Source organism: Oncorhynchus mykiss, chromosome 9 (genome assembly GCF_057628025.1).
Source record: "Oncorhynchus mykiss isolate SJ-2025 chromosome 9, ASM5762802v1, whole genome shotgun sequence".
Lineage (NCBI taxonomy): Eukaryota > Metazoa > Chordata > Actinopteri > Salmoniformes > Salmonidae > Oncorhynchus > Oncorhynchus mykiss.
The window spans coordinates 70,959,899-70,984,422 of NC_143030.1; the positions used below are offsets into that span (position 1 = coordinate 70,959,899).

General features: G+C 50.8%; 2 protein-coding genes across 9 annotated transcripts in view; both read right to left on the bottom strand.

Annotated features, from left to right (window-relative positions):
- Positions 1-22,570, bottom strand: part of LOC110532700 (activin receptor type-1-like) — a 34,459-nt gene extending 11,889 nt beyond the window's left edge. The window contains exons 1-8 of one of the 8 annotated variants that reach the window (XM_036988719.2): positions 21,717-22,570; positions 11,842-11,913; positions 8,777-8,806; positions 8,372-8,608; positions 6,363-6,562; positions 6,066-6,165; positions 5,646-5,792; positions 5,074-5,349 (exon numbers count right to left, since the gene is read on the bottom strand). In XM_036988719.2, coding sequence (XP_036844614.2) covers positions 5,074-5,349; positions 5,646-5,792; positions 6,066-6,165; positions 6,363-6,562; positions 8,372-8,608; positions 8,777-8,806; positions 11,842-11,911 — 1,060 coding nt within the window. In that variant the 5' untranslated portion in view covers positions 11,912-11,913; positions 21,717-22,570. The remainder of the gene's footprint in view (positions 1-5,073; positions 5,350-5,645; positions 5,793-6,065; positions 6,166-6,362; positions 6,563-8,371; positions 8,609-8,776; positions 8,807-11,841; positions 11,914-21,716) is intronic. The other 7 variants (XM_036988721.2, XM_090185220.1, XM_036988720.2 and 4 more) reach the window with 7 other exon arrangements.
- Positions 8,811-9,941, bottom strand: LOC149981322 (uncharacterized; the record flags this gene model as incomplete). The annotated part of the gene is made up of 1 exon (XM_090185642.1): positions 8,811-9,941. A coding segment is annotated over one exon (1,131 nt), but the record flags the coding sequence as incomplete, so codon positions are not given.
- Positions 22,571-24,524: the final 1,954 nt, after the last annotated feature.

Below are 24,524 nucleotides of genomic sequence, written 5' to 3' on the forward strand. Positions count from 1 at the left end.
CCCCCTCTCCTTCAGCCCTCTCTCCTTCAGTCCTCTCTCCTCTAGCCCTCTCTCCTTCAGCCCTCTCTCCTTTAGCCCTCTCTCCTTCAGCCCTCTCTCCTCTAGCCATCTCTCCTTCAGGACTCTCTCCTCTAGCCCTCTCTCCTTCAGCCCTCTCTATTCTAGCCCTCTCTCCTTCAGCCCTCTCTCCTTCAGCCCTATCTATTCTAGCCCTCTCTCCTTCAGCCCTCTCTCTTCTAGCCATCTCTCCTCTAGCCCTCTCTCCTTCAGCCCTCTCTCCTCTAGCCATCTCTCCTCTAGCCCTCTCTCCTTCAGCCCTCTCTCCTTCAGCCCTCTCTCCTTCAGCCCTCTCTCCTTCAGCCCTCTCTCCTCTAGCCCCCTCTCCTTCAGCCCTCTCTCCTTCAGCCCTCTCTCCTCTAGCCCTCTCTCCTTCAGCCCTCTCTCCTCTATCCCTCTCTCCTTCAGCCCTCTCTCCTTCAGCCCTCTCTCCTTCAGCCCTATCTATTCTAGCCCTCTCTCCTTCAGCCCTCTCTCCTCTAGCCATCTCTCCTCTAGCCCTCTCTCCTTCAGCCCTCTCTCCTCTAGCCATCTCTCCTCTAGCCCTCTCTCCTTCAGCCCTCTCTCCTCTAGCCCTCTCTCCTCTAGCCCTCTCTCCTTTAGCCCTCTCTCCTCTAGCCCTCTCTCCTCTAGCCCTCTCTCCTTCAGCCCTCTCTCATCTAGCTCTCTCTCCTTCAGCCCTCTCTCCTCTAGCCCTCTCTCCTTCAGCCCTCTCTCCTCTAGCCCTCTCTCCTCTAGCCATCTCTCCTCTAGCCATCTCTCCTTCAGCCCTCTCTCCTCTAGCCCTCTCTCCTTCAGCCCTCTCTATTCTAGCCCTCTCTCCTTCAGCCCTCTCTATTCTAGCCCTCTATCCTTCAGCCCTCTCTCCTCTAGCCATCTCTCCTCTAGCCCTCTCTCCTTCAGCCCTCTCTCCTCAAGCCATCTCTCCTCTAGCCCTCTCTCCTTCAGCCCTCTCTCCTCTAGCCCTCTCTCCTTCAGCCCTCTCTATTCTAGCCCTCTCTCCTTCAGCCCTCTCTCCTCTAGCCATCTCTCCTCTAGCCCTCTCTCCTCTAGCCCTCTCTCCTCTAGCCCTCTCTCCTTCAGCCCTCTCTCCTCTAGCCCTCTCTCATCTAGCCATCTCTCCTTCAGCCCTCTCTCCTCTAGCCCTCTCTCCTTCAGCCCTCTCTCCTCTAGCCCTCTCTCCTCTAGCCCTCGCTCCATCAGCCCTCTCTCCTTCAGCCCTCTCCCCTTCAGCCCTCTCTCCTCTAGCCCTCTATCTTTCAGCCCTCTTTCCTCTAGCCCTCTCTCCTCTAGCCCTCTCTCCTTCAGCCCTCTCTCCTCTATCCCTCTCTCCTTCAGCCCTCTCTATTCTAGCCCTCTCTCCTTCAGCCCTCTCTATTCTAGCCCTCTCCCCTTCAGCCCTCTCTCCTCTAGCCCTCTATCCTTTAGCCCTCTCTCCTTCAGCCCTCTCTATTCTAGCCCTCTCTCCTTCAGCCCTCTCTCCTCTAGCCCTCTCTCCTTCAGCCCTCTCTCCTCTAGCCCTCTCTCCTCTAGCCCTCTCTCCTTTAGCCCTCTCTCCTTCAGCCCTCTCTATTCTAGCCCTCTCTCCTTCAGCCCTCTCTCCTCTAGCCCTCTCTCCTCTAGCCCTCTCTCCTCTAGCCCTCTCTCCTCTAGCCCTCTCTCCTTCAGCCCTCTCTCCTCTAGCCCTCTCTCCTCTAGCCCTCTCTCCTCTAGCCCTCTCTCCTCTAGCCCTCTCTCCTTCAGCCCTCTCTCCTCTAGCCATCTCTCCTCTAGCCCTCTCTCCTCTAGCCCTCTCTCCTCTAGCCCTCTCTCCTTCAGCCCTCTCTCCTCTAGCCCTCTCTCCTCTAGCCATCTCTCCTTCAGCCCTCTCTCCTCTAGCCCTCTCTCCTTCAGCCCTCTCTCCTCTAGCCCTCTATCCTTCAGCCCTCTCTCCTCTAGCCCTCTCTCCTTCAGCCCTCTCTCCTCTAGCCCTCTCTCCTCTAGCCCTCTCCCTTTCAGCCCTCTATCATCTATCCTTCAGCCCTCTCTCCTCTAGCCCTCTCTCTTTCAGCCCTCTCCCCTCTAGTCCTCTCTCCTTCAGCCCTCTCTCCTCTAGCCCTCTCTCTTTCAGCCCTCTCCCCTCTAGCCCTCTCCCCTTCAGCCCTCTATCCTTCAGCCCTCTCTCCTTCAGCCCTCTATCCTCTAACCCTCTCTCCTCTATCCCTCTCTCCTCTAGCCCTCTCTCCATCAGCCCTCTCTCCTCTAGCCCTCTCTCCTTCAGCCCTCTATCCTCTATCCTTCAGCCCTCTCTCCTCTATCCCTCTCTCCTCTATCACTCTCTCCTTCAGCCCTCTCTATTATATCCCTCTCTCCTCTAGCCATCTCTCCTTCAGCCCTCTCTCCTCTAGCCCTCTCTCCTTCAGCCCTCTCTCCTCTAGCCCTCTCTCCATCAGCCCTCTCTCCTTCAGCCCTCTCTCCTCTAGCCCTCTATCCTTCAGCCCTCTCTCCTCTAGCCCTCTCCCCTTCAGCCCTCTCTCCTCTAGCCCTCTCTCCTCTAGCCCTCTCCCCTTCAGCCCTCTATCATCTATCCTTAAGCCCTCTCTCCTCTAGCCCTCTCTCCTTCAGCCCTCTCTCCTCTAGCACTCTCTCCTCTAGCCCTCTCTCCATCAGCCCTTTCTCCTCTAGCCCTCTCTCCTTCAGCCCTCTATCCTCTATCCTTCAGCCCTCTCTCCTCTATCCCTATCTCCTCTATCCCTCTCTCCTTCAGCCCTCTCTCCTCTATCCCTCTCTCCTCTATCCCTCTCTCCTTCAGCCCTCACTCCTCTATCCCTCTCTCCTTCAGCCCTCTCTCCTCTATCCCTCTCTCCTTCAGCCCTCTCTCCTCTAGCCCTCGCTCCTTCAGCCCTCTCTCCTCTATCCCTCTCTCCTTCAGCCCTCTCTCCTCTATCCCTCTCTCCTCTAGCCCTCTCTCCTCTAGCCCTCTCTCCTCTATCTCTCTCTCTTTCAGCCCTCTCTCCTCTCTCCTTCAGCCCTCTCTCCTCTATCCCTCTCTCCTTTATCCCTCTCTCTTTCAGCCCTCTCTCCTCTATCCCTCTCTCCTCTAGCCCTCTCTCCTCTAGCCCTCTCTCCTTCAGCCCTCTCTCCTTCAGCCCTCTCTCCTCTATCCCTCTCTCCTCTATCCCTCTCTCCTTCAGCCCTCTCTCCTCTATCCCTCTCTCCTTCAGCCCTCTATCCTCTATCCCTCTCTCCTCTATCCCTCTCTCCTTCAGCCCTCTCTCCTCTATCCCTCTCTCCTTCAGCCCTCTCTCCTCTAGCCCTCTCTCTTTCAGCCCTCTCTCCTTTAGCCCTCTCTCTTTCAGCCCTCTCTCCTTCAGCCCTCTCTCCTCTATCCCTCTCTCCTCTATCCCTCTCTCCTCTAGCCCTCTCTCCTCTAGCCCTCTCTCCTCTACCCCTCTCTCCTTCAGCCCTCTATCTCTCTCTCCTCTATCCCTCTCTCCTCTATCCCTCTCTCCTCTATCCCTCTCTCCTCTAGCCCTCTCTCCTCTAGCCCTCTCTCCTCTATCCCTCTCTCCTTCAGCCCTCTCTCCTCTAGCCCTCTCTCCTTCAGCCCTCTCTCCTCTAGCCCTCTCTCCATCAGCCCTCTCTCCTTCAGCCCTCTCTCCTCTAGCCCTCTATCCTTCAGCCCTCTCTCCTCTAGCCCTCTCCCCTTCAGCCCTCTCTCCTCTAGCCCTCTCTCCTCTAGCCCTCTCCCCTTCAGCCCTCTATCATCTATCCTTAAGCCCTCTCTCCTCTAGCCCTCTCTCCTTCAGCCCTCTCTCCTCTAGCACTCTCTCCTCTAGCCCTCTCTCCATCAGCCCTTTCTCCTCTAGCCCTCTCTCCTTCAGCCCTCTATCCTCTATCCTTCAGCCCTCTCTCCTCTATCCCTATCTCCTCTATCCCTCTCTCCTTCAGCCCTCTCTCCTCTATCCCTCTCTCCTCTATCCCTCTCTCCTTCAGCCCTCACTCCTCTATCCCTCTCTCCTTCAGCCCTCTCTCCTCTATCCCTCTCTCCTTCAGCCCTCTCTCCTCTAGCCCTCGCTCCTTCAGCCCTCTCTCCTCTATCCCTCTCTCCTTCAGCCCTCTCTCCTCTATCCCTCTCTCCTCTAGCCCTCTCTCCTCTAGCCCTCTCTCCTCTATCTCTCTCTCTTTCAGCCCTCTCTCCTCTCTCCTTCAGCCCTCTCTCCTCTATCCCTCTCTCCTTTATCCCTCTCTCTTTCAGCCCTCTCTCCTCTATCCCTCTCTCCTCTAGCCCTCTCTCCTCTAGCCCTCTCTCCTTCAGCCCTCTCTCCTTCAGCCCTCTCTCCTCTATCCCTCTCTCCTCTATCCCTCTCTCCTTCAGCCCTCTCTCCTCTATCCCTCTCTCCTTCAGCCCTCTATCCTCTATCCCTCTCTCCTCTATCCCTCTCTCCTTCAGCCCTCTCTCCTCTATCCCTCTCTCCTTCAGCCCTCTCTCCTCTAGCCCTCTCTCTTTCAGCCCTCTCTCCTTTAGCCCTCTCTCTTTCAGCCCTCTCTCCTTCAGCCCTCTCTCCTCTATCCCTCTCTCCTCTATCCCTCTCTCCTCTAGCCCTCTCTCCTCTAGCCCTCTCTCCTCTACCCCTCTCTCCTTCAGCCCTCTATCTCTCTCTCCTCTATCCCTCTCTCCTCTATCCCTCTCTCCTCTATCCCTCTCTCCTCTAGCCCTCTCTCCTCTAGCCCTCTCTCCTCTAGCCCTCTCTCCTCTACCCCTCTCTCCTCTACCCCTCTCTCCTCTACCCCTCTCTCCTTCAGCCCTCTATCTCTCTCTCCTCTATCCCTCTCTCCTTCAGCCCTCTCTCCTCTATCCCTCTCTCCTCTAGCCCTCTCTCCTTCAGCCCTCTCTCCTCTAGCCTTCTCTCCTCTATCCCTCTCTCCTCTATCCCTCTCTCCTCTAGCCCTCTCTCCTTCAGCCCTCTCTCCTCTAGCCCTCTCTCCTCTAGCCCTCTCTCCCTCTCCTTTCCTCCCACCTCATCCTCCTCTCACCCAGGTCAGCGATGCAGCACTGTCCGTTCATCTTGACCAGGATGTTTCGGCTCTTCAGGTCTCGGTGGGCGATGGCGGGTTTTCCCTGGCAGCTGAGTATCTCTGTGTGAAGGTGGACCAGACCACAGGCTACAGACAGGCACATCCTTAGGCAGCCCTCTGGGTCCAGGCTGCTGTACTGGAGGAAGTCGTAGAGACTACCCAGCTGGTGGAAGTGGGTGATCAGCCACAGCTGAGTAGTGGAGTTCTGAGACGTCATGTCAGATGCTATGAAGCCTGGGGGGAGAGAAGACAGAAGGTATTGTGATCGTCAGACCAGGCCAGACCAGGCCAGGCCAGGCCAGACCAGACCAGACCAGGCCAGGCCAGACCAGGCCAGGCCAGGCCAGGCCAGACCAGACCAGGCCAGGCCAGGCAAGACCAGACCAGGCCAGGCAAGACCAGGCCAGGCAAGCTAAATCAAGTGTACCAGAAGTCATTGAAAGGAAACAAACACTATTTTGATTCCAGGGGAATTGGTAGAAATGTAGGAATTGTTCTAAAAGTGAACTAACAGGATTACGCTGACTCACCCAGGATGTTGTCATGTCTGAGCTGTACAGTGTTGTAAATCTCTGTCTCCCTGAACCAAGACTGCTCATCCCTGGAGGAGAAGATCTTCACGGCAACACTCTCTCCCATCCAGGTGCCTCTCCACACCTCTCCATACCTGCCCTTACCTGGGTAGAGAGAGGGACAGAGGAACAGGCACACAGCAGAGATGGAGTGGGTTGGTATAATGATGTCATCACACTAGTAAGACTGGAAATGAACCCAAAGGGTACATGAACTCCATAACATATTGGTACATGAACTCCATAACATATTGGTACATAAACTCCATAACTTATTGGTACATGAACTCCATAACATACTGGTACATAAACTAGTGAGTTTGAGTAAGGCACTGAGAGACATAAAGGAGAGAGTGAGAATGAAGAAGAGTATTTTACCGATGCACTCGACCAGAGAGATCTGTCGTGCCATGGTCCTCTGTACCAGGTATGGCAGACCAGTCCCACTGCCTGAGGTACAGAACTCATCAAAGACATCCTGCAGACACAGACAGTCACACACATCAAGGATCACAGTCCCCTGCCACTTGTTGTCATGTAGCAATTTCATAATATACTTTAAGTACCAATATTATTGCTAAAGGGGCAGTGATCTTGGTACTGATTCTGTGACATCTAAATGTCCTCTTGTGTATCAATACAATTCAATTCAATTTCATAAAATTCCATTCTTACCCCATAGGTGGGGTCTGCCCCACTGGGGACATTGAGCATGGTGACGTCATGGTCCTTGTTGTAGCCAAGCCTGTGGTGATGTGATCTGGAGCAGAGCCACGACACCAGGCCACACACACACACAGCGAGGATCAGCAGCAGCAGCAGGGGGACAGCCACCAGAAGAATCACACCGTTCCCCTCCCTCGTAGGCTCAGCTGCTGGACAGTCCACGCACACAGGGTCATACAAGTGAAAGGGAATAGCAGAAAGACAAGATGATTTTGATATAAAAGCCCACCAACAGCCACCAGGGGGCATCAGAGGCCTGTATGACACTGACCTGTTAGTCAGACTCCCAGAGAGTTCTGTATGACACTGCCCAGTTAGTCAGACTCCCAGAGAGTTCTGTATGACACTGACCTGTTGGTCAGACTCCCAGAGAGTTCTGTATGACACTGACCTGTTAGTCAGACTCCCAGAGAGTTCTGTATGACACTGACCTGTTAGGCAGACTCCCAGAGAGTTCTGTATGACACTGCCCTGTTAGTCAGACTCCCAGAGAGTTCTGTATGACACTGCCCTGTTAGTCAGACTCCCAGAGAGTTCTGTATGACACTGCCCTGTTAGTCAGACTCCCAGAGAGTTCTGTATGACACTGCCCAGTTAGTCAGACTCCCAGAGAGTTCTGTATGACACTGCCCTGTTAGTCAGACTTCCAGAGAGTTCTGTATGACACTGGCCTGTTAGTCAGACTCCCAGAGAGTTCTGTATGACACTGCCCTGTTAGTCAGACTTGTTCCATAATAGAATCATTTTCTGCCTGATAGTTAATGGATTGATTCAAGTCACTGACTGACGAGAGAATGCCATGGGTCTGAATCAGTCCCTGATTCTAGAGGGGAAGTATGGACCTCATATGAGACCAGACATGCCATAAGGGGTTCTACACTGTTGGAGAGGCTTCTAGAGTAGATGTAGGGTTCTGACCTGGGTCTGGTGGAGCGGAGCTGTTGACATTACAGAGAGGGGGTTCTAGACTAAACAACGTGTATCTCCAGTGTTCTGACCTGGGTCTGGTGGAGCGGAGCTGTTGACATTACAGAGAGGGGGTTCTAGACTAAACAACATGTATCTCCAGTGTTCTGACCTGGGTCTGGTGGAGCGGAGCTGTTGACATTACAGAGAGGGGGTTCTAGACTAAAGAACATGTATCTCCAGTGTTCTGACCTGGGTCTGGTGGAGCGGAGCTGTTGACATTACAGAGAGGGGGTTCTAGACTAAAGAACATGTATCTCCAGTGTTCTGACCTGGGTCTGGTGGAGCGGAGCTGTTGACATTACAGAGAGGGGGTTCTAGACTAAAGAACATGTATCTCCAGTGTTCTGACCTGGGTCTGGTGGAGCGGAGCTGTTGACATTACAGAGAGGGGGTTCTAGACTAAACAACATGTATCTCCAGTGTTCTGACCTGGGTCTGGTGGAGCGGAGCTGTTGACATTACAGAGAGGGGGTTCTAGACTAAAGAACATGTATCTCCAGTGTTCTGACCTGGGTCTGGTGGAGCGGAGCTGCTGACATTACAGAGAGGGGGTTCTAGACTAAACAACATGTATCTCCAGTGTTCTGACCTGGGTCTGGTGGAGCGGAGCTGTTGACATTACAGAGAGGGGGTTCTAGACAAAACAACATGTATCTCCAGTGTTCTGACCTGGGTCTGGTGGAGCGGAGCTGTTGACATTACAGAGAGGGGGTTCTAGACTAAACAACATGTATCTCCAGTGTTCTGACCTGGGTCTGGTGGAGCGGAGCTGTTGACATTACAGAGAGGGGGTTCTAGACTAAACAACATGTATCTCCAGTGTTCTGACCTGGGTCTGGTGGAGCGGAGCTGTTGACATTACAGAGAGGGGGTTCTAGACTAAAGAACATGTATCTCCAGTGTTCTGACCTGGGTCTGGTGGAGCGGAGCTGTTGACATTACAGAGAGGGGGTTCTAGACTAAACAACATGTATCTCCAGTGTTCTGACCTGGGTCTGGTGGAGCGGAGCTGTTGACATTACAGAGGTTGTTGGAGCAGCAGAGGACATACAGTCCCAGGAAGTTGGTGGAACACTGTTCCTTGTAGTGGTCCTTATGGAAGCAGCCCCTCTCCTCTCTGCCATGCACCTTGGTGTAGAAGCAGTAGGCACCTCTACAGGTGCCGTTCCTACATGTCCCCTTGTTGTTCTCACATGTACACAGAAGGTTGGTGCTGTCGTCAGGGCCTGGGGGAGAGGGAACCATTGAGTGTGTGTGCTGTGTAAGTATGCAAAAAACACATGCTCGCACGCACACAAACGTGAACATAAAGGCACAGGACAGATTTATAATAAACAGTAACACAGCTCTATAGAGTAACTGTGGTTCACAATATTACACAGAAACAAATGTACCCTCTGATGATGACCCCACGGATGACTGATCTGAAAAATATAAAAGACAGTGGTGAAAGAAAGTCCAGGTTTGGTGGGCCTGAGACTGGGCCTGAGCCTGGGCCTGAGACTGGGCCTGAGCCTGGGCCTGGGACTGGGCCTGAGCCTGGGCCTGAGACTGGGCCTGAGCCTGAGGATGGACCTGGGCCTGGGGCTGGGCCTGAGACTGGGCCTGAGACTGAGGATGGAGCTGGGCCTGAGACTGGGCCTGAGGATGGAACTGGGCCTGGGGCTGGGCCTGGGGCTGGGCCTGATGTAGCTGAGCCTGGGCCTGAGGATGGAGCTGGGCCTGGGGCTGGGCCTGAGGATGGAGCTGAGCCTGGGGCTGGGCCTGAGGATGGAGCTGGGCCTGAGGATGGAGCTGGGCCTGGGCCTGAGACTGGGCCTGAGGATGGAGCTGGGCCTGGGGCTGGGCCTGAGGATGGACCTGAGGATGGAGCTGGGCCTGGGGCTGGGCCTGAGGCTGGGCCTGAGGATGGACCTGGGCCTGGGCCTGAGACTGGGCCTGAGGATGGAACTGGGCCTGGGGCTGGGCCTGGGGCTGGGCCTGATGGAGCTGAGCCTGGGGCTGGGCCTGAGGATGGAGCTGGGCCTGGGGCTGGGCCTGAGGATGGAGCTGAGCCTGGGGCTGGGCCTGAGGATGGAGCTGGGACTGGGCCTGAGACTGGGCCTGAGGATGGAGCTGGGCCTGGGGCTGGGCCTGAGGCTGGGCCTGAGGATGGAGCTGGGCCTGAGACTGGGCCTGAGACTGGGCCTGAGAATGGGCCTGAGGATGGACCTGGGCCTGAGACTGGGCCTGAGACTGGGCCTGGGGATGGGCCTGAGACTGGGCCTGAGGATGGAGCTGGGCCTGGGGCTGGGCCTGAGGCTGGGCCTGAGGATGGACCTGGGCCTGGGGCTGGGCCTGAGGCTGGGCCTGAGCCTGAGGATGGAACTGAGGCTGGGCCTGAGGCTGGGCCTGAGGATGGAGCTGGGCCTGGGGCTGGGCCTGAGGCTGGGCTTGAGGATGGAGCTGGGCCTGGGGCTGGGCCTGAGGATGGGCCTGAGGATGGAACTGGGCCTGAGGCTGGGCCTGAGGATGGAACTGGGCCTGGGGCTGGGCCTGAGGATGGGCCTGACTGGAGCAAAAGAGAAACCTCTGTGGAGACTAGAGGGGTATCTCTCTCTCTCTCCCTGAGGGGGGGTTCTCTCTCTCTCTCTCTCCCAGAGGGGGGTTTCGCTCTCTCGCTCTCTCCCAGAGGGGGGTATCTCTCTCTCTCTCTCCCTGAGGGGGGTATCTCTCTCTCTCACAGAGGGGGATATCTCTCTCTCTCTCCCTGAGGGGGGTATCTCTCTCTCTCCCTAACGGGGGTATCTCTCTCTCTCTCCCTGAGGGGGGTATCTCTCTCTCTCTCCCTGAGGGGGGTATCTCTCTCTCTCCCAGAGGGGGGTTTCTCTCTCTCTCTCCCTGAGGGGGGTATCGCTCTCTCTTCCTAACGGGGGTATCTCTCTCTCCCTGAGGGGGGTTTCTCTCTCTCTCTCCCTGAGGGGGGTATCTCTCTCTCTCCCTAACGGGGGTATCTCTCTCTCCCAGAGGGGGGTTTCTCTCTCTCTCTCCCTGGGGGGGGTATCTCTCTCTCCCAGAAGGGGGTTTCTCTCTCTCCCTGAGGGGGGTATCTCTCTCTCCCTAACGGGGGTTTCTCTCTCTCCCTGAGGGGGGGTTTCTCTCTCTCTCTCTGAGGGGCGTTTCTCTCTCTCCCTGAGGGGGGTATCTCTCTCCCTAAGGGGGGTATTTCTCTCTCTCCCTGAGTGGGGTTTCTCTCTCTCTCCCCGAGGGGGGGTTCTCTCTCTCTCCCTGAGTGGGGTTTCTCTCTCTCTCTCCCTGAGGGGGGTTTCTCTCTCTCTCCCTGAGGGGGGTTTCTCTCTCTCTCCCTAAGGGGGGTTTCTCTCTCTCTCCCTAAGGGGGGGTTCTCTCTCTCTCCCTGAGTGGGGCTTCTCTCTCTCTCCCTGAGGGGGGTTTCTCTCTCTCTCTCCCTGAGGGGGGTATCTCTCTCTCTCCCAGAGGGGGGTATCTCTCTCTTCCTGAGGGGGGTTTCCCTCTCTCTCTCCCTGAGGGGAGTATCTCTCTCTCTCCCTAACAGGGGTATCTCTCTCTCCCTGAGGGGGGTATCTCTCTCTCCCTGGGGGGGCGTCTCTCTCTCTCTCCCTGAGGGGCGTTTCTCTCTCTCTCCCTGAGGGGGTTTCACTCTCTCTCACTGAGGGGATTTCTCTCTCTCTCTCTCTCTCTCACTGAGGGGGTTTCTCTCTCTCTCCCTGAGGGGGGTTTCTCTCTCTCTCCCTGAGAGGCGTTTCTCTCTCTCTCCCTGAAGGGGGTGTCTCTCTCTCTCTCCCTGAGGGGCGTTTCTCTCTCTCTCCCTGAGGGGGTTTCTCTCTCTCACTGAGGGGATTTCTCTCTCTCTCCCTGAAGGGGGTTTCTCTCTCCCCCTGAGGGGGGTTTCTCTCTCTCTCCCTGAGGGGGGGTTTTCTCTCTCTCCCTGAGGGGGTTTCTCTCTCTCTCACTGAGGGGGTTTCTCTCTCTCTCACTGAGGGGGTTTCTCTCTCTCCCTGAGGGGAGTTTCTCTCTCCCTGAAGGGGGTTTCTCGCTCCCCTGAGGGGGGTTTCTCTCTCCCCTGAGGGGGGTTTCTCTCTCTCTCCCTGAGGGGGGTTTCTCTCTCTCCCTTAGAGGGGTTTCTCTCTCCCTGAGGCCAACAGGTCAGGGGTCTCAGCAGCATCACTCGTACACGGACAAAGCAGGAACACCCACACTTCCTTGTCTCTGTTGTTTCACTACAGTACGAAAAGAGCACTTCTCATCTACATTACACACACATCTGCACCCAGCTGATTCCCCAGCAGCAGCAACACACTCACTTACACTCAGATACACAAACAAAAGGACAGACACAAATACACAAAGATTTTAAAAAACACACAAACACACTTGTGATTATGTAAGCTAGCACACCAAAAGATACAAACACACACACACATCACCTTTGTTGAATTACCTGCATGAGCGGTGGAGGTCCACAGGCACATCCCAGATAGCAGCACTGTGAGCATGGCAGCACCCCCCATCTCTGTCAGACAGACAAGACAGCAATTAGAGCTGCAGTGATTATGCTTCGTTTAAGGCTTTTAGAGACTCAAAGAAAGAATCTTGGATCACACAGTTCTCTCTCACATGCAGTTTCATAAGCTCCTACTCAGCTTCACAATTAACGTCAACTTCTAGGTTTCCTCTCATTTCCCCTCTCTCTCGCTCTCTCTATATCTATTCTCTCTCTCTCTCTCTTAGCTCGTATCAATCAGTCCTCCCACTCTCTCTGTCTGAGTGTGACAGCCAGGCCTGGCTGCGGTGGCTGAGCTGGGTGGGCATGTCTGCCAGAAAGAACACCAGATGGAACCAGATGCAGCCAGATCCATGCAGCTCTAGCCCAGCAAACAGTCAACTTTCCTACAACCTTCCAATGGAGTCCCCGGTTTGGTTTCCAGCTAACGTTATGACAACATTGGCCCCAGCTGGTGGTCGGAGTCATACAGCCCCAGTCAGTCAGTCCCCAATCTGTCAGCAGAGGAAGTTGTGAGGTCAAAAACAATAACAGAGCGAGTGCCAGGCGCAGGGTCCAGTCAGTCTGCCTGCTCTGTAATTACAGTAGGTGATGGGAGAGGAGGCTTTGTGTGTGTCCAGCCCCTGTGTGTGTGTGTGTGTGTGTGTGTGTGTGTGTGTGTGTGTGTGTGTGTGTGTGTGTGTGTGTGTGTGTGTGTGTCTGTAGCTGCCCTGGCCCAGACTCAGGCTTGTCAGTTACAATGCTTACTCCCATTGAGAGGCCACACCCTGGCCGGCCCGCCACAGAGGGAGACTCAGGTCGGCTCATCGTGTGTGTGTTGGGGGGGGGTGCTCATTGTTCAGGTCTGCACTTCTGTGGGTCACACAAGCTAGAGAGGCTAGAGGCTGGAGAATGGGTTTCTTTGGCCTGTCATGTCTGGAGGAAACATGGCACCATCCCTACGGTGAAGCATGGTGGTGGCATCATGCTGTGGGGATGTTTTTCAGTGGCAGGGACTGGGAGACTGGTCAGAATTGAGGCAAAGATGAATGGAGCAAAGTACAGAGAGATCATTGATGAAAACCTGCTCCAGGTTCACCTTCCAACAGGACAACGACTCTAAGCACACAGCCAAGACAACGCAGGAGTAGCTTCGGGGCAAGTATCTGAATGTCCTTGAGTGGCCCAGCCAGAGCCCGGACTTGAACCCGATCGAACATCTCTGGAGAGACCTGAAAATAGCTGTGCTGCGATGCTCCCCATCCAACCTGACAGAGCTTGAGAGGATCTGCAGAGAAGAATGGGAGAAACTCCCAAAATACAGATGTGCCAAGCTTGTGGCATCGTACCCGAAGAAGACTCAAGGCTGTAATCGCTGCCCAAGGTGCTTCAACAAAGTACTGAGTAAAAGGTCTGAATATTTATGTGAACGTGATATTTCATTTTTTATTTTTTTTGTAATGCATTTACAAAAATGTCTAAAAACCTGTTTTTGCTTTGTCATTATGGGGTATTGTGTGTATGTAGATTGATGAGGAAAAAATAGAATGTAATACATTTTGTAATAAGGCTGTAACATAACAAAATGTGGAAAAAGTCAAGGGGTTTGACTATTCTGGACTCTGACATTGCTTGTTCTGATATTTCTTAATTTAAATTTGTGGGATTTGTGTGTATCGTTTTGTATTGCTAGGTATTACTAGAAACACAAGAATTTCGCTGCACCTGCGATACCATCTGCAAATATGTGTACGCAACCAATAAATGATTTGATTTGATCTGCGGGGCTCCAGCTCAACTCAAGCACCTCATATGATACAAATCCAGTAATGTCAATTCTAGAAAACCAAGTTCCGGTTTGGCATTGAGGTACAAGGCCACAAAGGGTTCTGAGTCCCACAGCCCTACCACAATATGTCTCCAAGCCAATCCGTGGTGCATTATTACACACTGACTAGCAGAGAGTTTGTTAGCATTTCCTGTACGATGCATCCCTTGAGAAAAGCCCAGCAGCTGAAACTTCAGGGCTACCTTATATTTAACTGAATTGTAATTGTTATGTTTTGGGGACATGCATGCACCCCATTCTTCACTGTATCATGCAGCATCTGACATGTCAGCTGTGTTTTAATCTAAGGGCCTTTAGGAAGACAACCATTGTGTAAACACAGCTCCACCCATTGAATTGGCCTATTCTCTATGGAGGAGCACTAACCACACTGTCTCTGATTCCTTCTCTAGTTCAGATCTCCCTTCTCCACCGCAGAATAAATGTCCCCACTTGTCTGAATTGTCCTTATTTTACTCTCCTTGTGAGGACTCTAGTCCCCACAAGGATAGTACAACCAAACACACAGATACACACACACATATTTCCTCTCTCTCTGTGTCTTCTTGTTTGTCTCCACTCTGTTCACAACACCACGGTCTTTACTCAGACCTGTGTGAAAACACAGCCCTTGTCATCTTTTCACTCTCATCTGAAAAGCATCTCAGTCCCATCTCTCAATCCATTTTACATAGATGTTGTGGTGGGGGAAGAAAAGTCCCCTCTGGATTACATAGATGTTGTGGTGGTGGGGGAAGGAAAGTCCTTTCTGGATTACACAGATGTTGTGGTGGTGGGAGAAGGAAAGTCCCCTCTGGATTACATAGATGTTGTGGTGGTGGGAGAAGGAAAGTCCCCTCTGGATTACATAGTTGTTGTGGTGGTGGGGAGGAAAGTCCCCTCTGGATTACATAGATGTTGTGGTGGTGGGGAGGAAAGTCCCCTCTGGATTACATAGATGTTGTGGTAGTGGGGGAAGGAAAGTCCCCTCTGGATTACATAGTTGTTGTGGTGGTGGGAGAAGGAAAGTCCCCTTTGGATGACATAGTTGTTGTGGTGGTGGGAGAAGGAAAGTCCCCTCTGGATTACATAGATGTTGTGGTGGTGGAAGAAGGAAAGTCCCCTCTGGATTACATAGATGTTGTGGTGGTGGGAGAAGGAAAGTCCCCTTTGGATTACATAACTGTTGTGGTCGTGGGAAGGAAAGTCCCCTCTGGAATACATAGTTGTTATGGTGGTGGGGAGGAAAGTCCCCTCTGGATGACATAGATGTTGTGGTGGTGGGGGAAGGAAAGTCCCCTCTGGATTACATAGCTGTTGTGGTGGTGGGAAGGAAAGTCCCCTCTGGATTACATAGATGTTGTGGTGGTGGGGAGGAAAGCCCCCTCTGGATTACATAGTTGTTGTGGTGGTGGGAAGGAAAGTCCCCTCTGGATTACATAGATGTTGTGGTGGTGGGGAGGAAAGCCCCCTCTGGATTACATAGATGTTGTGGTGGTGGGGAGGAAAGTCCCCTCTGGATTACATAGTTGTTGTGGTGGTGGGGGAAGGAAAGTCCCCTCTGGATTACATTGATGTTGTGGTGGTGGGGAGGAAAGTCCCCTCTAGATTACATAGTTGTTGTGGTGGTGGGGGAAGGAAAGTCTCCTCTGGATTACATAGTTGTTGTGGTGGTGGGGAGGAAAGTCCCCTCTGGATTACATAGTTGTTGTGGTGGTGGGGGAAGGAAAGTCCCCTCTGGAATACATAGATGTTGTGGTGGGGGAAGGAAAGTCCCCACTAGAATACATAGATGTTGTGGTGGGGGAAGGAAAGTCCCCTCTGGATTACATAATTGTTGTGGTGGTGGGGAGGAAAGTCCCCTCTATATTACATAGATGTTGTGAAAAGAAAGTCCCCTCTGGAATACATAGTTGTTGTGGTGGGGGAAGGAAAGTCCCCTCTGGATTACATAGATGTTGTGGTGGTGGGGAGGAAAGTCCCCTCTATATTACATAGATGTTGTGGTGGGGGAAGGAAAGTCCCTCTGGATTACATATATGTTGTGGTGGTGGGGGAAGGAAAGTCCCCTCTGGAATACATAGATGTTGTGGTGGTGGGGAGGAAAGTCCCCTCTGGATTACATAGATGTTGTGGTGGAGGAAGGAAAGTCCCCTCTGGATTACATAGATGTTGTGGTGGTGGGGAAGGAAAGTCCCCTCTGGATTACATAGATGTTGTGGTGGTGGGGAGGAAAGTCCCCTCTGGATTACATAGCTGTTGTGGTGGTGGGGGGAGGAAAGTCCCCTCTGGATTACATAGATGTTGTGGTGGTGGGGAAGGAAAGTCCCCTCTGGATTACATAGATGTTGTGGTGGTGGGGAGGAAAGTCCCCTCTGGATTACATAGATGTTGTGGTGGTGGGGAGGAAAGTCCCCTCTGGATTACATAGATGCTGTGGTGGTGGGGAGGAAAGTCCCCTCTGGATTACATAGTTGTTGTGGTGGTGGGGAGGAAAGTCCCCTCTGGATTACATAGTTGTTGTGGTGGTGGGGGAAGGAAAGTCTCCTCTGGTTTACATAGTTGTTGTGGTGGTGGGGAGGAAAGTCCCCTCTGGATTACATAGTTGTTGTGGTGGTGGGGGAAGGAAAGTCCCCTCTGGAATACGTAGATGTTGTGGTGGAGGAAGGAAAGTCCCCTCTGGATTACATAATTGTTGTGGTGGTGGGGAGGAAAGTCCCCTCTATATTACATAGATGTTGTGGTGGGGGAAGGAAAGTCCCCTCTGGATTACATAGATGTTGTGGTGGTGGGGGAAGGAAAGTCCCCTCTGGAATACATAGATGTTGTGGTGGTGGGGAGGAAAGTCCTCTCTGGATTACATAGATGTTGTGGTGGGGGAAGGAAAGTCCCCTCTGGATTACATAGATGTTGTGGTGGTGGGGAAGGAAAGTCCCCTCTGGATTACATAGATGTTGTGGTGGTGGGGAGGAAAGTCCCCTCTGGATTACATAGATGTTGTGGTGGTGGGGAGGAAAGTCCCCTCTGGATTACATAGATGTTGTGGTGGTGAGGAGGAAAGTCCCCTCTGGATTACATAGATGTTGTGGTGGTGGGGGGAGGAAAGTCCCCTCTGGATTACATAGATGTTGTGGTGGTGGGGAAGGAAAGTCCCCTCTGGATTACATAGATGTTGTGGTGGTGGGGAGGAAAGTCCACTCTGGATTACATAATTGTTGTGGTGGTGGGGAGGAAAGTCCCCTCTGGATTACATAGATGTTGTGGTGGTGGGGAGGAAAGTCCCCTCTGGATTACATAGATGTTGTGGTGGTGGGGAGGAAAGTCCCCTCTGGATTACATAGTTGTTGTGGTGGTGGTGGGGAGGAAAGTCCCCTCTGGATTACATAGTTGTTGTGGTGGTGGAGAGGAAAGTCCCCTCTGGATTACATAGATATTGTGGTGGTGGGGGGAGGAAAGACCTCTGGAATACATAGTTGTTGTGGTGGTGGGAGGGAAAGCCCTCTGGATTACATAGTTGTTGTGGTGGTGGGGGAAGGAAAGTCCCCTCTGGATTACATAGATGTTGTGGTGGTGGGGGAAGGGAAGTCCCCTCTGGATTACATAGTTGTTGTGGTGGTGGGGAGGAAAGTCCCCTCTGGATTACATAGTTGTTGTGGTGGTGGGGAGGAAAGTCCCCTCAGGATTACATAGTTGTTGTGGTGGTGGGGGAAGGAAAGTCCCCTCTGGAATACATAGTTGTTGTGGTGGGGGAAAGAAAGTCCCATCTGGATTACATAGATGTTGTGGTGGTGGGGAGGAAAGTCCCCTCTGGATTACATAGATGTTGTGGTGGTGGGGAGGAAAGTCCCCTCTGGATTACATTGATGTTGTGGTGGTGGGGGAGGAAAGTCCCCTCTGGATTACATAGTTGTTGTGGTGGTGGGGAGGAAAGTCCCCTCTGGATTACATAGTTGTTGTGGTGGTGGTGGGGAGGAAAGTCCCCTCTGGATTACATAGTTGTTGTGGTGGTGGAGAGGAAAGTCCCCTCTGGATTACATAGATGTTGTGGTGGTGGGGAGGAAAGTCCCCTCTGGATTACATTGATGTTGTGGTGGTGGGGGAGGAAAGTCCCCTCTGGATTACATAGATGTTGTGGTGGTGGGGAGGAAAGTCCCCTCTGGATTACATAGATATTGTGGTGGTGGGGGGAGGAAAGACCTCTGGAATACATAGTTGTTGTGGTGGTGGGAGGGAAAGCCCTCTGGATTACATAGTTGTTGTGGTGGTGGGGGAAGGAAAGTCCCCTCTGGATTACATAGATGTTGTGGTGGTGGGGGAAGGAAAGTCCCCTCTGGATTACATAGTTGTTGTGGTGGTAGGGAGGAAAGTCCCCTCTGCATTACATAGTTGTTGTGGTGGTGGGGAGGAAAGTCCCCTCTGCATTACATAGTTGTTGTGGTGGTGGGGAGGAAAGCCCCCTCTGGATTACATAGATGTTGTGGTGGTGGGGAGGAAAGTCCCCTCTGGATTACATAGTTGTTGTGGTGGTGGGGGAAGGAAAGTCCCCTCTGGAATACATAGTTGTTGTGGTGGGGGAAAGAAAGTCCCATCTGGATTACATAGATGTTGTGGTGGTGGGGAGGAAAGTCCCCCCTGGATTACATAGATGTTATGGTGGTGGGGAGGAAAGTCCCCTCTGGATTACATAGATGTTGTGGTGGTGGGGAGGAAAGTCCCCTCTGGATTACATAGATGTTGTGGTGGTGGGGAGGAAAGTCCCCTCTGGATTACATAGATGTTGTGGTGGTGCGGGGAGGAAAGGAACCAGTGGAGGCAACAGCAGCATTCTCCTCCATTGGGACATTAAAGGCCTAAACAACTGAACTGATGTATTAACTTTGTAAGACAATTTACTAGATATGATCAGATGACAGAAGAATCTTTGTCATTCAACTAATATTTTTCCCCCACAGATATCCATGATTGTATGTTCAGTATCTGTTGATTAGTAAAGTATTTACAGCTTTAATCCTGTGATTGTTGTGACTCAGAGCTTGTTATGATGAGAGAGGAGAGGAAAGTCCCCTCTGGATTACATAGATGTTGTGGTGGTGGGGGAAGGAAAGTCCCCTCTGGATTACATAGTTGTTGTGGTGGTAGGGAGGAAAGTCCCCTCTGCATTACATAGTTGTTGTGGTGGTGGGGAGGAAAGTCCCCTCTGCATTACATAGTTGTTGTGGTGGTGGGGAGGAAAGCCCCCTCTGGATTACATAGATGTTGTGGTGGTGGGGAGGAAAGTCCCCTCTGGATTACATAGTTGTTGTGGTGGTGGGGGAAGGAAAGTCCCCTCTGGAATACATAGTTGTTGTGGTGGGGGAAAGAAAGTCCCATCTGGATTACATAGATGTTGTGGTGGTGGGGAGGAAAGTCCCCCCTGGATTACATAGATGTTATGGTGGTGGGGAGGAAAGTCCCCTCTGGATTACATAGATGTTGTGGTGGTGGGGAGGAAAGTCCCCTCTGGATTACATAGATGTTGTGGTGGTGGGGAGGAAAGTCCCCTCTGGATTACATAGATGTTGTGGTGGTGCGGGGAGGAAAGGAACCAGTGGAGGCAACAGCAGCATTCTCCTCCATTGGGACATTAAAGGCCTAAACAACTGAACTGATGTATTAACTTTGTAAGACAATTTACTAGATATGATCAGATGACAGAAGAATCTTTGTCATTCAACTAATATTTTTCCCCCACAGATATCCATGATTGTATGTTCAGTATCTGTTGATTAGTAAAGTATTTACAGCTTTAATCCTGTGATTGTTGTGACTCAGAGCTTGTTATGATGAGAGAGAGAAGACTGGGAGTCTGGTCTGGTATGTCTAATTGTATCTGCATTAGACAGACATGGCAAAGCAAGGCTTAGTGGTCTGTCTGTAAGGTTCAATTACTGCGTACATCCCAAATGGCACCTTATTACATATTTAGTGCACTACTTTTGACCAGGACCCATAGGACTCCAGTCAAAAGTAGTGCACTGTGTAGGGAGTAGGGTGCCTTTTGGGACTCAGGTATTGTATATGTTCTCTCTAACATGTGAGGTAGAATCAGCTCTCCTCTATACTCCCATGCTTAAACCAACATGATAAATGGAAACAGAATACTTCAAGAAATGTGCAAACAGAGCCTGGCTCCCTGTCACAGTTAACCACACCTGGCTCCCTATTACAGTTAACCACACCTGGCTCCCCGTCACAGTTAACCACACCTGGCTCCCTGTCACAGTTAACCACACCTGGCTCCCTGTCACAGTTAACCACACCTGGCTCCCTGTCACAGTTAACCACACCTGGCTCCCTGTCACAGTTAACCACACCTGGCTCCCTGGTACAGTTAACCACCTGGCTCCCTGTCACAGTTAACCACACCTGGCTCCCTGTCACAGTTAACCACACCTGGCTCCCTGTCACAGTTAACCACACCTGGCTCCCTGTCACAGTTAACCACACCTGGCTCCCTGTCACAGTTAACCACACCTGGCTCCCTGTCACAGTTAACCACACCTGGCTCCCTGTCACAGTTAACCACACCTGGCTCCCTGTCACAGTTAACCACACCTGGCTCCCTGTCACAGTTAACCACACCTGGCTCCCTGTCATAGTTAACCACACCTGGCTCCCTGTCACAGTTAACCACACCTGGCTCCCTGGTACAGTTAACCACACCTGGCTCCCTGGTACAGTTAACCACACCTGGCTCCTCTACTACAGATGCCCTGCACCATGGCTCGTCATAATAGCCCACACAACACCTTAAAATACTACTGATGATGGGAAAGATAAAGTGTTGAGTAGGAGTGATGATCAAGGAACAGTTTTGACTTTAGATATTAATGAATAAGATTACATGGACGGGGGACCTGATCCTAGATCAGCACTCCTACTCAGAGACCCCTTATGAATGAGGCCCTTGATCTAGCATCATGTCCCTCGTTCATATAATCATATTCATTATTATCTAAAAGGCAAACCCGGTCTTAGATCGGCAGGACTGTTACTCTGACACTGCCTTATGAATATTGGCTCTGGGTTTTGCTTTCAATAGAGTCAATAACGGCCCATGTGTTGCAATGTTCTATTCTGTAACCTGAACCGTGCTTTATCTTGGTATGAATAGTTAACATGTAGAAGTCATGTTTATCTTTCACATTTCTTCTCTGCTTCTTTGTCCTCCATTCCTTTCATTCGAAAGAGAAGCTCTCAGATAAATATTTAGTTCTCAAAGGATATTTACAGATGTTTTTGGAATACTGAGAAACTGCTAAATGTCCAACTATATTATTAAAGCATGATAACATGGTTATATCAGGACATTTTTCTTCATTTTAAAGCCCGTTTGTACACTAACTTAGCCCATAATTGAAAAGGATAATGCTCAATGTCACTGCTGGAGACATTCTAGAGTGGAAACATTTGAAGGCGTTCTATCCAATAAGCGCCGCTGTGGTTCAGAGTTGTCCGTTGTGGTCCAGGTGTGACATATGTCAGTTAGGCATTATAAACCGGGTCGTTTGAGCCCTGAATGCTGTTTGGCTGAAAGCCGTGGTATATTAGACCTTATACCACGGGTATCACACAAAATTACTTGTCTACTGTTGTAATTACGTTGGTAACCAGTTCATAATAGCAATAAGCCACCTTGGGGGTTTGTGGTATATGGCCAATATAGCACGACTAAGGGCTATATCCAGGCACCCCTTCGTTGCGTCGTACATAAGAACAGCCTTTAACCGTGGTATATTGTCCATATACCACACCTCGTCGGGCATTATTGCTTAATTAGAGGTAGGCTACGTGATTTACCAGCATCCACCTGTTCATTCTCACAATATTAGGAAATCATAGCCTACAACAGATACTTGTAATAACTAAATGTTCCCAGTTATTAGAAAAGCAATCCACACCGAGACAAAAATGTAAACGAATAGGCAACAGCTGTCACAAATGTCCGATTGAATGTGACTTTTACCTGTTTTTCCCTTCTACGTGCAGCTCTCTTTCCTCTTGCTTTTCACGCGGAAGCCAAATGGTGTACCATGGAAATGCAGCACGTTTGTCCCATATTAAAAACGAAATGTGTATTTTAAAGTATTAAAAGACACCCAAAAGTAATGTATTAGATACGTCTTCAATCGTGTGTCAACCTTTGAGTTCAGTGAACGCTTTTAGTTCCAAATGTTCAATCCTAAAATCTCGCCACATCGTTTCCCCTTTCGATGCTGATCAGCCACTACACCGACTGCTCCTCTCAACCTTTTCGGTCTCTTAAAACTATGTCACACATCCAATAAAAACGATTCTAAACCGAAAAGCCAAAATATCTGCCGAAAAATTAGCGATCTTTATGCCCGAGATATAGTCCGTCCAAGTTGAACATATTTGTATCGTCTGAAGCGCAACACAATGACCCTGTATCTCGGGCTAAAATCTTCCACTGATAAACCGAAAACACGAAACTCTAGCCTGGAACATAGGCTACTAGACGTCAGTCTTCTGCTTTTAATAAAGAACTTAACTAACACAATTAAATACCTTCTCAAACAGCCAATATCTCCATCTCGATAAAGTATCCTACTTAGAACGCCTAGGAACCTAACTTTGCTCTGTTCCCGATTCATGCGCAATATCAAGCCTACGGAGATTTTAAATACACAATTTTGTCCCACCCCTCATTGTCCTGGAAGGGATCTGGCTGGAATGTGCTCTCAGAGCAGTTTTCCTGTTTCTGACAAGCATCTCATTTTTTCTTCTGGTTTTCGCACTTGTAGCCTGGCGTCTCTGTATACTGCCATTACAGAGTTACAGGCTTTGGGTCTGCACTATATAGGGAATAGGGTGCCATTTGGGACATACCTTGTCCATTTGCTCCCTGCCCCTACTGCTACCCCCATGGATGATGATGTCAGTGGTATTACAGCTGGAATCCGGCCTCCTTCCTCTGTTGTGTTACAGCAACAAATAACTATTTTTGAACACACATTGTATCAAATATGTTACTATATTAGGCTCATATCCTCCTCAAAAGGACAGTCGGAGCTCTAGGCGAATATTTCACTATTTTAACCAGGTCACCCTAGCAGACAAAAAAGCCTGAGTGATATCTCTCTTCATTGGTGTAATGTATATTCCCTTCCTCGTTCACATGGATGGTCCTTAATCTATCCTCTAGGCCTATGTACAGCTGCTACACAGCTGGGAGGCCTCATGGTCCTTAATCTATCCTCTAGGCCTATGTACAACTGCTACACAGCTGGGAGGCCTCATGGTCCTTAATCTATCCTCTAGGCCTATGTACAGCTGCTACACAGCTGGGAGGCCTCATGGTCCTTAATCTATCCTCTAGGCCTATGTACAGCTGCTACACAGCTGGGAGGTCTCATGGTCCTTAATCTAGGCCTATGTACAGCTGCTACACAGCTGGGAGGCCTCATGGTCCTTAATCTATCCTCTAGGCCTATGTACAGCTGCTACACAGCTGGGAGGCCTCATGGTCCTTAATCTATCCTCTAGGCCTATGTACAACTGCTACACAGCTGGGAGGCCTCATGGTCCTTAATCTATCCTCTAGGCCTATGTACAGCTGCTACACAGCTGGGAGGCCTCATGGTCCTTAATCTATCCTCTAGGCCTATGTACAGCTGCTACACAGCTGGGAGGCCTCATGGTCCTTAATCTATCCTCTAGGCCTATGTACAGCTGCTACACAGCTGGGAGGCCTCACACCAACAGTCTAAGGGAAGATAGAGCAATATGCTCTTCCCTTTCCATCATCAGCATGTATTTTTCCTTCCACACATTACAATTGTGAGAGGTTGAGATCCAGGTTGTTCTCGGCATTCTTTCAGAGCCAGGCAACACTACAGAAATCAGTAGGACATCTCATTCTATTTCTTTGGGCTGCCCAGTTTGTCTCTTTTCTTTCCAGGCTATGTTGAAAGTCTTTGTTTTTTGTGCAATAATCGCACAGAGAGAGGATGGAGAATGAAATCCTGTTTATATGATGAACTTCAATAGAATGGAGAAAGTCGGAGTAATGTTTTCCTTTGACAGCCGACCGCCATTTCTTTCCAAAGAAGTTGAGTACTTTTCTAATTTTAAACTAAAGACCACATCCTGAATGAAAATACCTGTCATAAAAAAAACATGCTTCCGTACGGTATCATAATGTGCTGTGCAGCCATTTTTCTGAGTTATAAAAAACATGAGGGGAAATGCATAAACAGTCTGTGATATACAGTATGTACATCCTGTCTGAGGACTCCCAGTCTCAGAGTGCATCACAAATGGCACCCTATTCCCTATTGAACAGGGCCCGTAGGGCTCTGGTCAGAAGTAGTGCTCTACATAGGGAATAGGGTGCCATTTGGGAGGTAACCTCAGGCTTTAGTCACAGGTGTTTGTCTGTTTGTTTGTCTGTTTGTTTTTCCTAATTGGTATCGTTTGTTTATTCCATATACTGATATTTATGGTCTGGAGATAGTTCTTAGCATCTAATAAAAATAGCTTTATTCATCATTTATTCAATCAAACCCTTTCTATTTTTTCTCCTTCTTGTGACACAGCTCGAAGTAACTGGACTTTTACGGCCACTGATCCCAAGTCAGACGTAAAACACTGAATCCTAAAATCTTTCCTCATCTAGATCCTTTACTCTTTCGATTGGGATCAAGCTCAGTGGGCTATTTATGCTTTGGTGCTCCTCTTAACTTTTTGTTAAAAAAAAGACTGTTCTGCTCCAATAAAAAAAACTCTAAACTGAACATCCAAGAAACTTTGA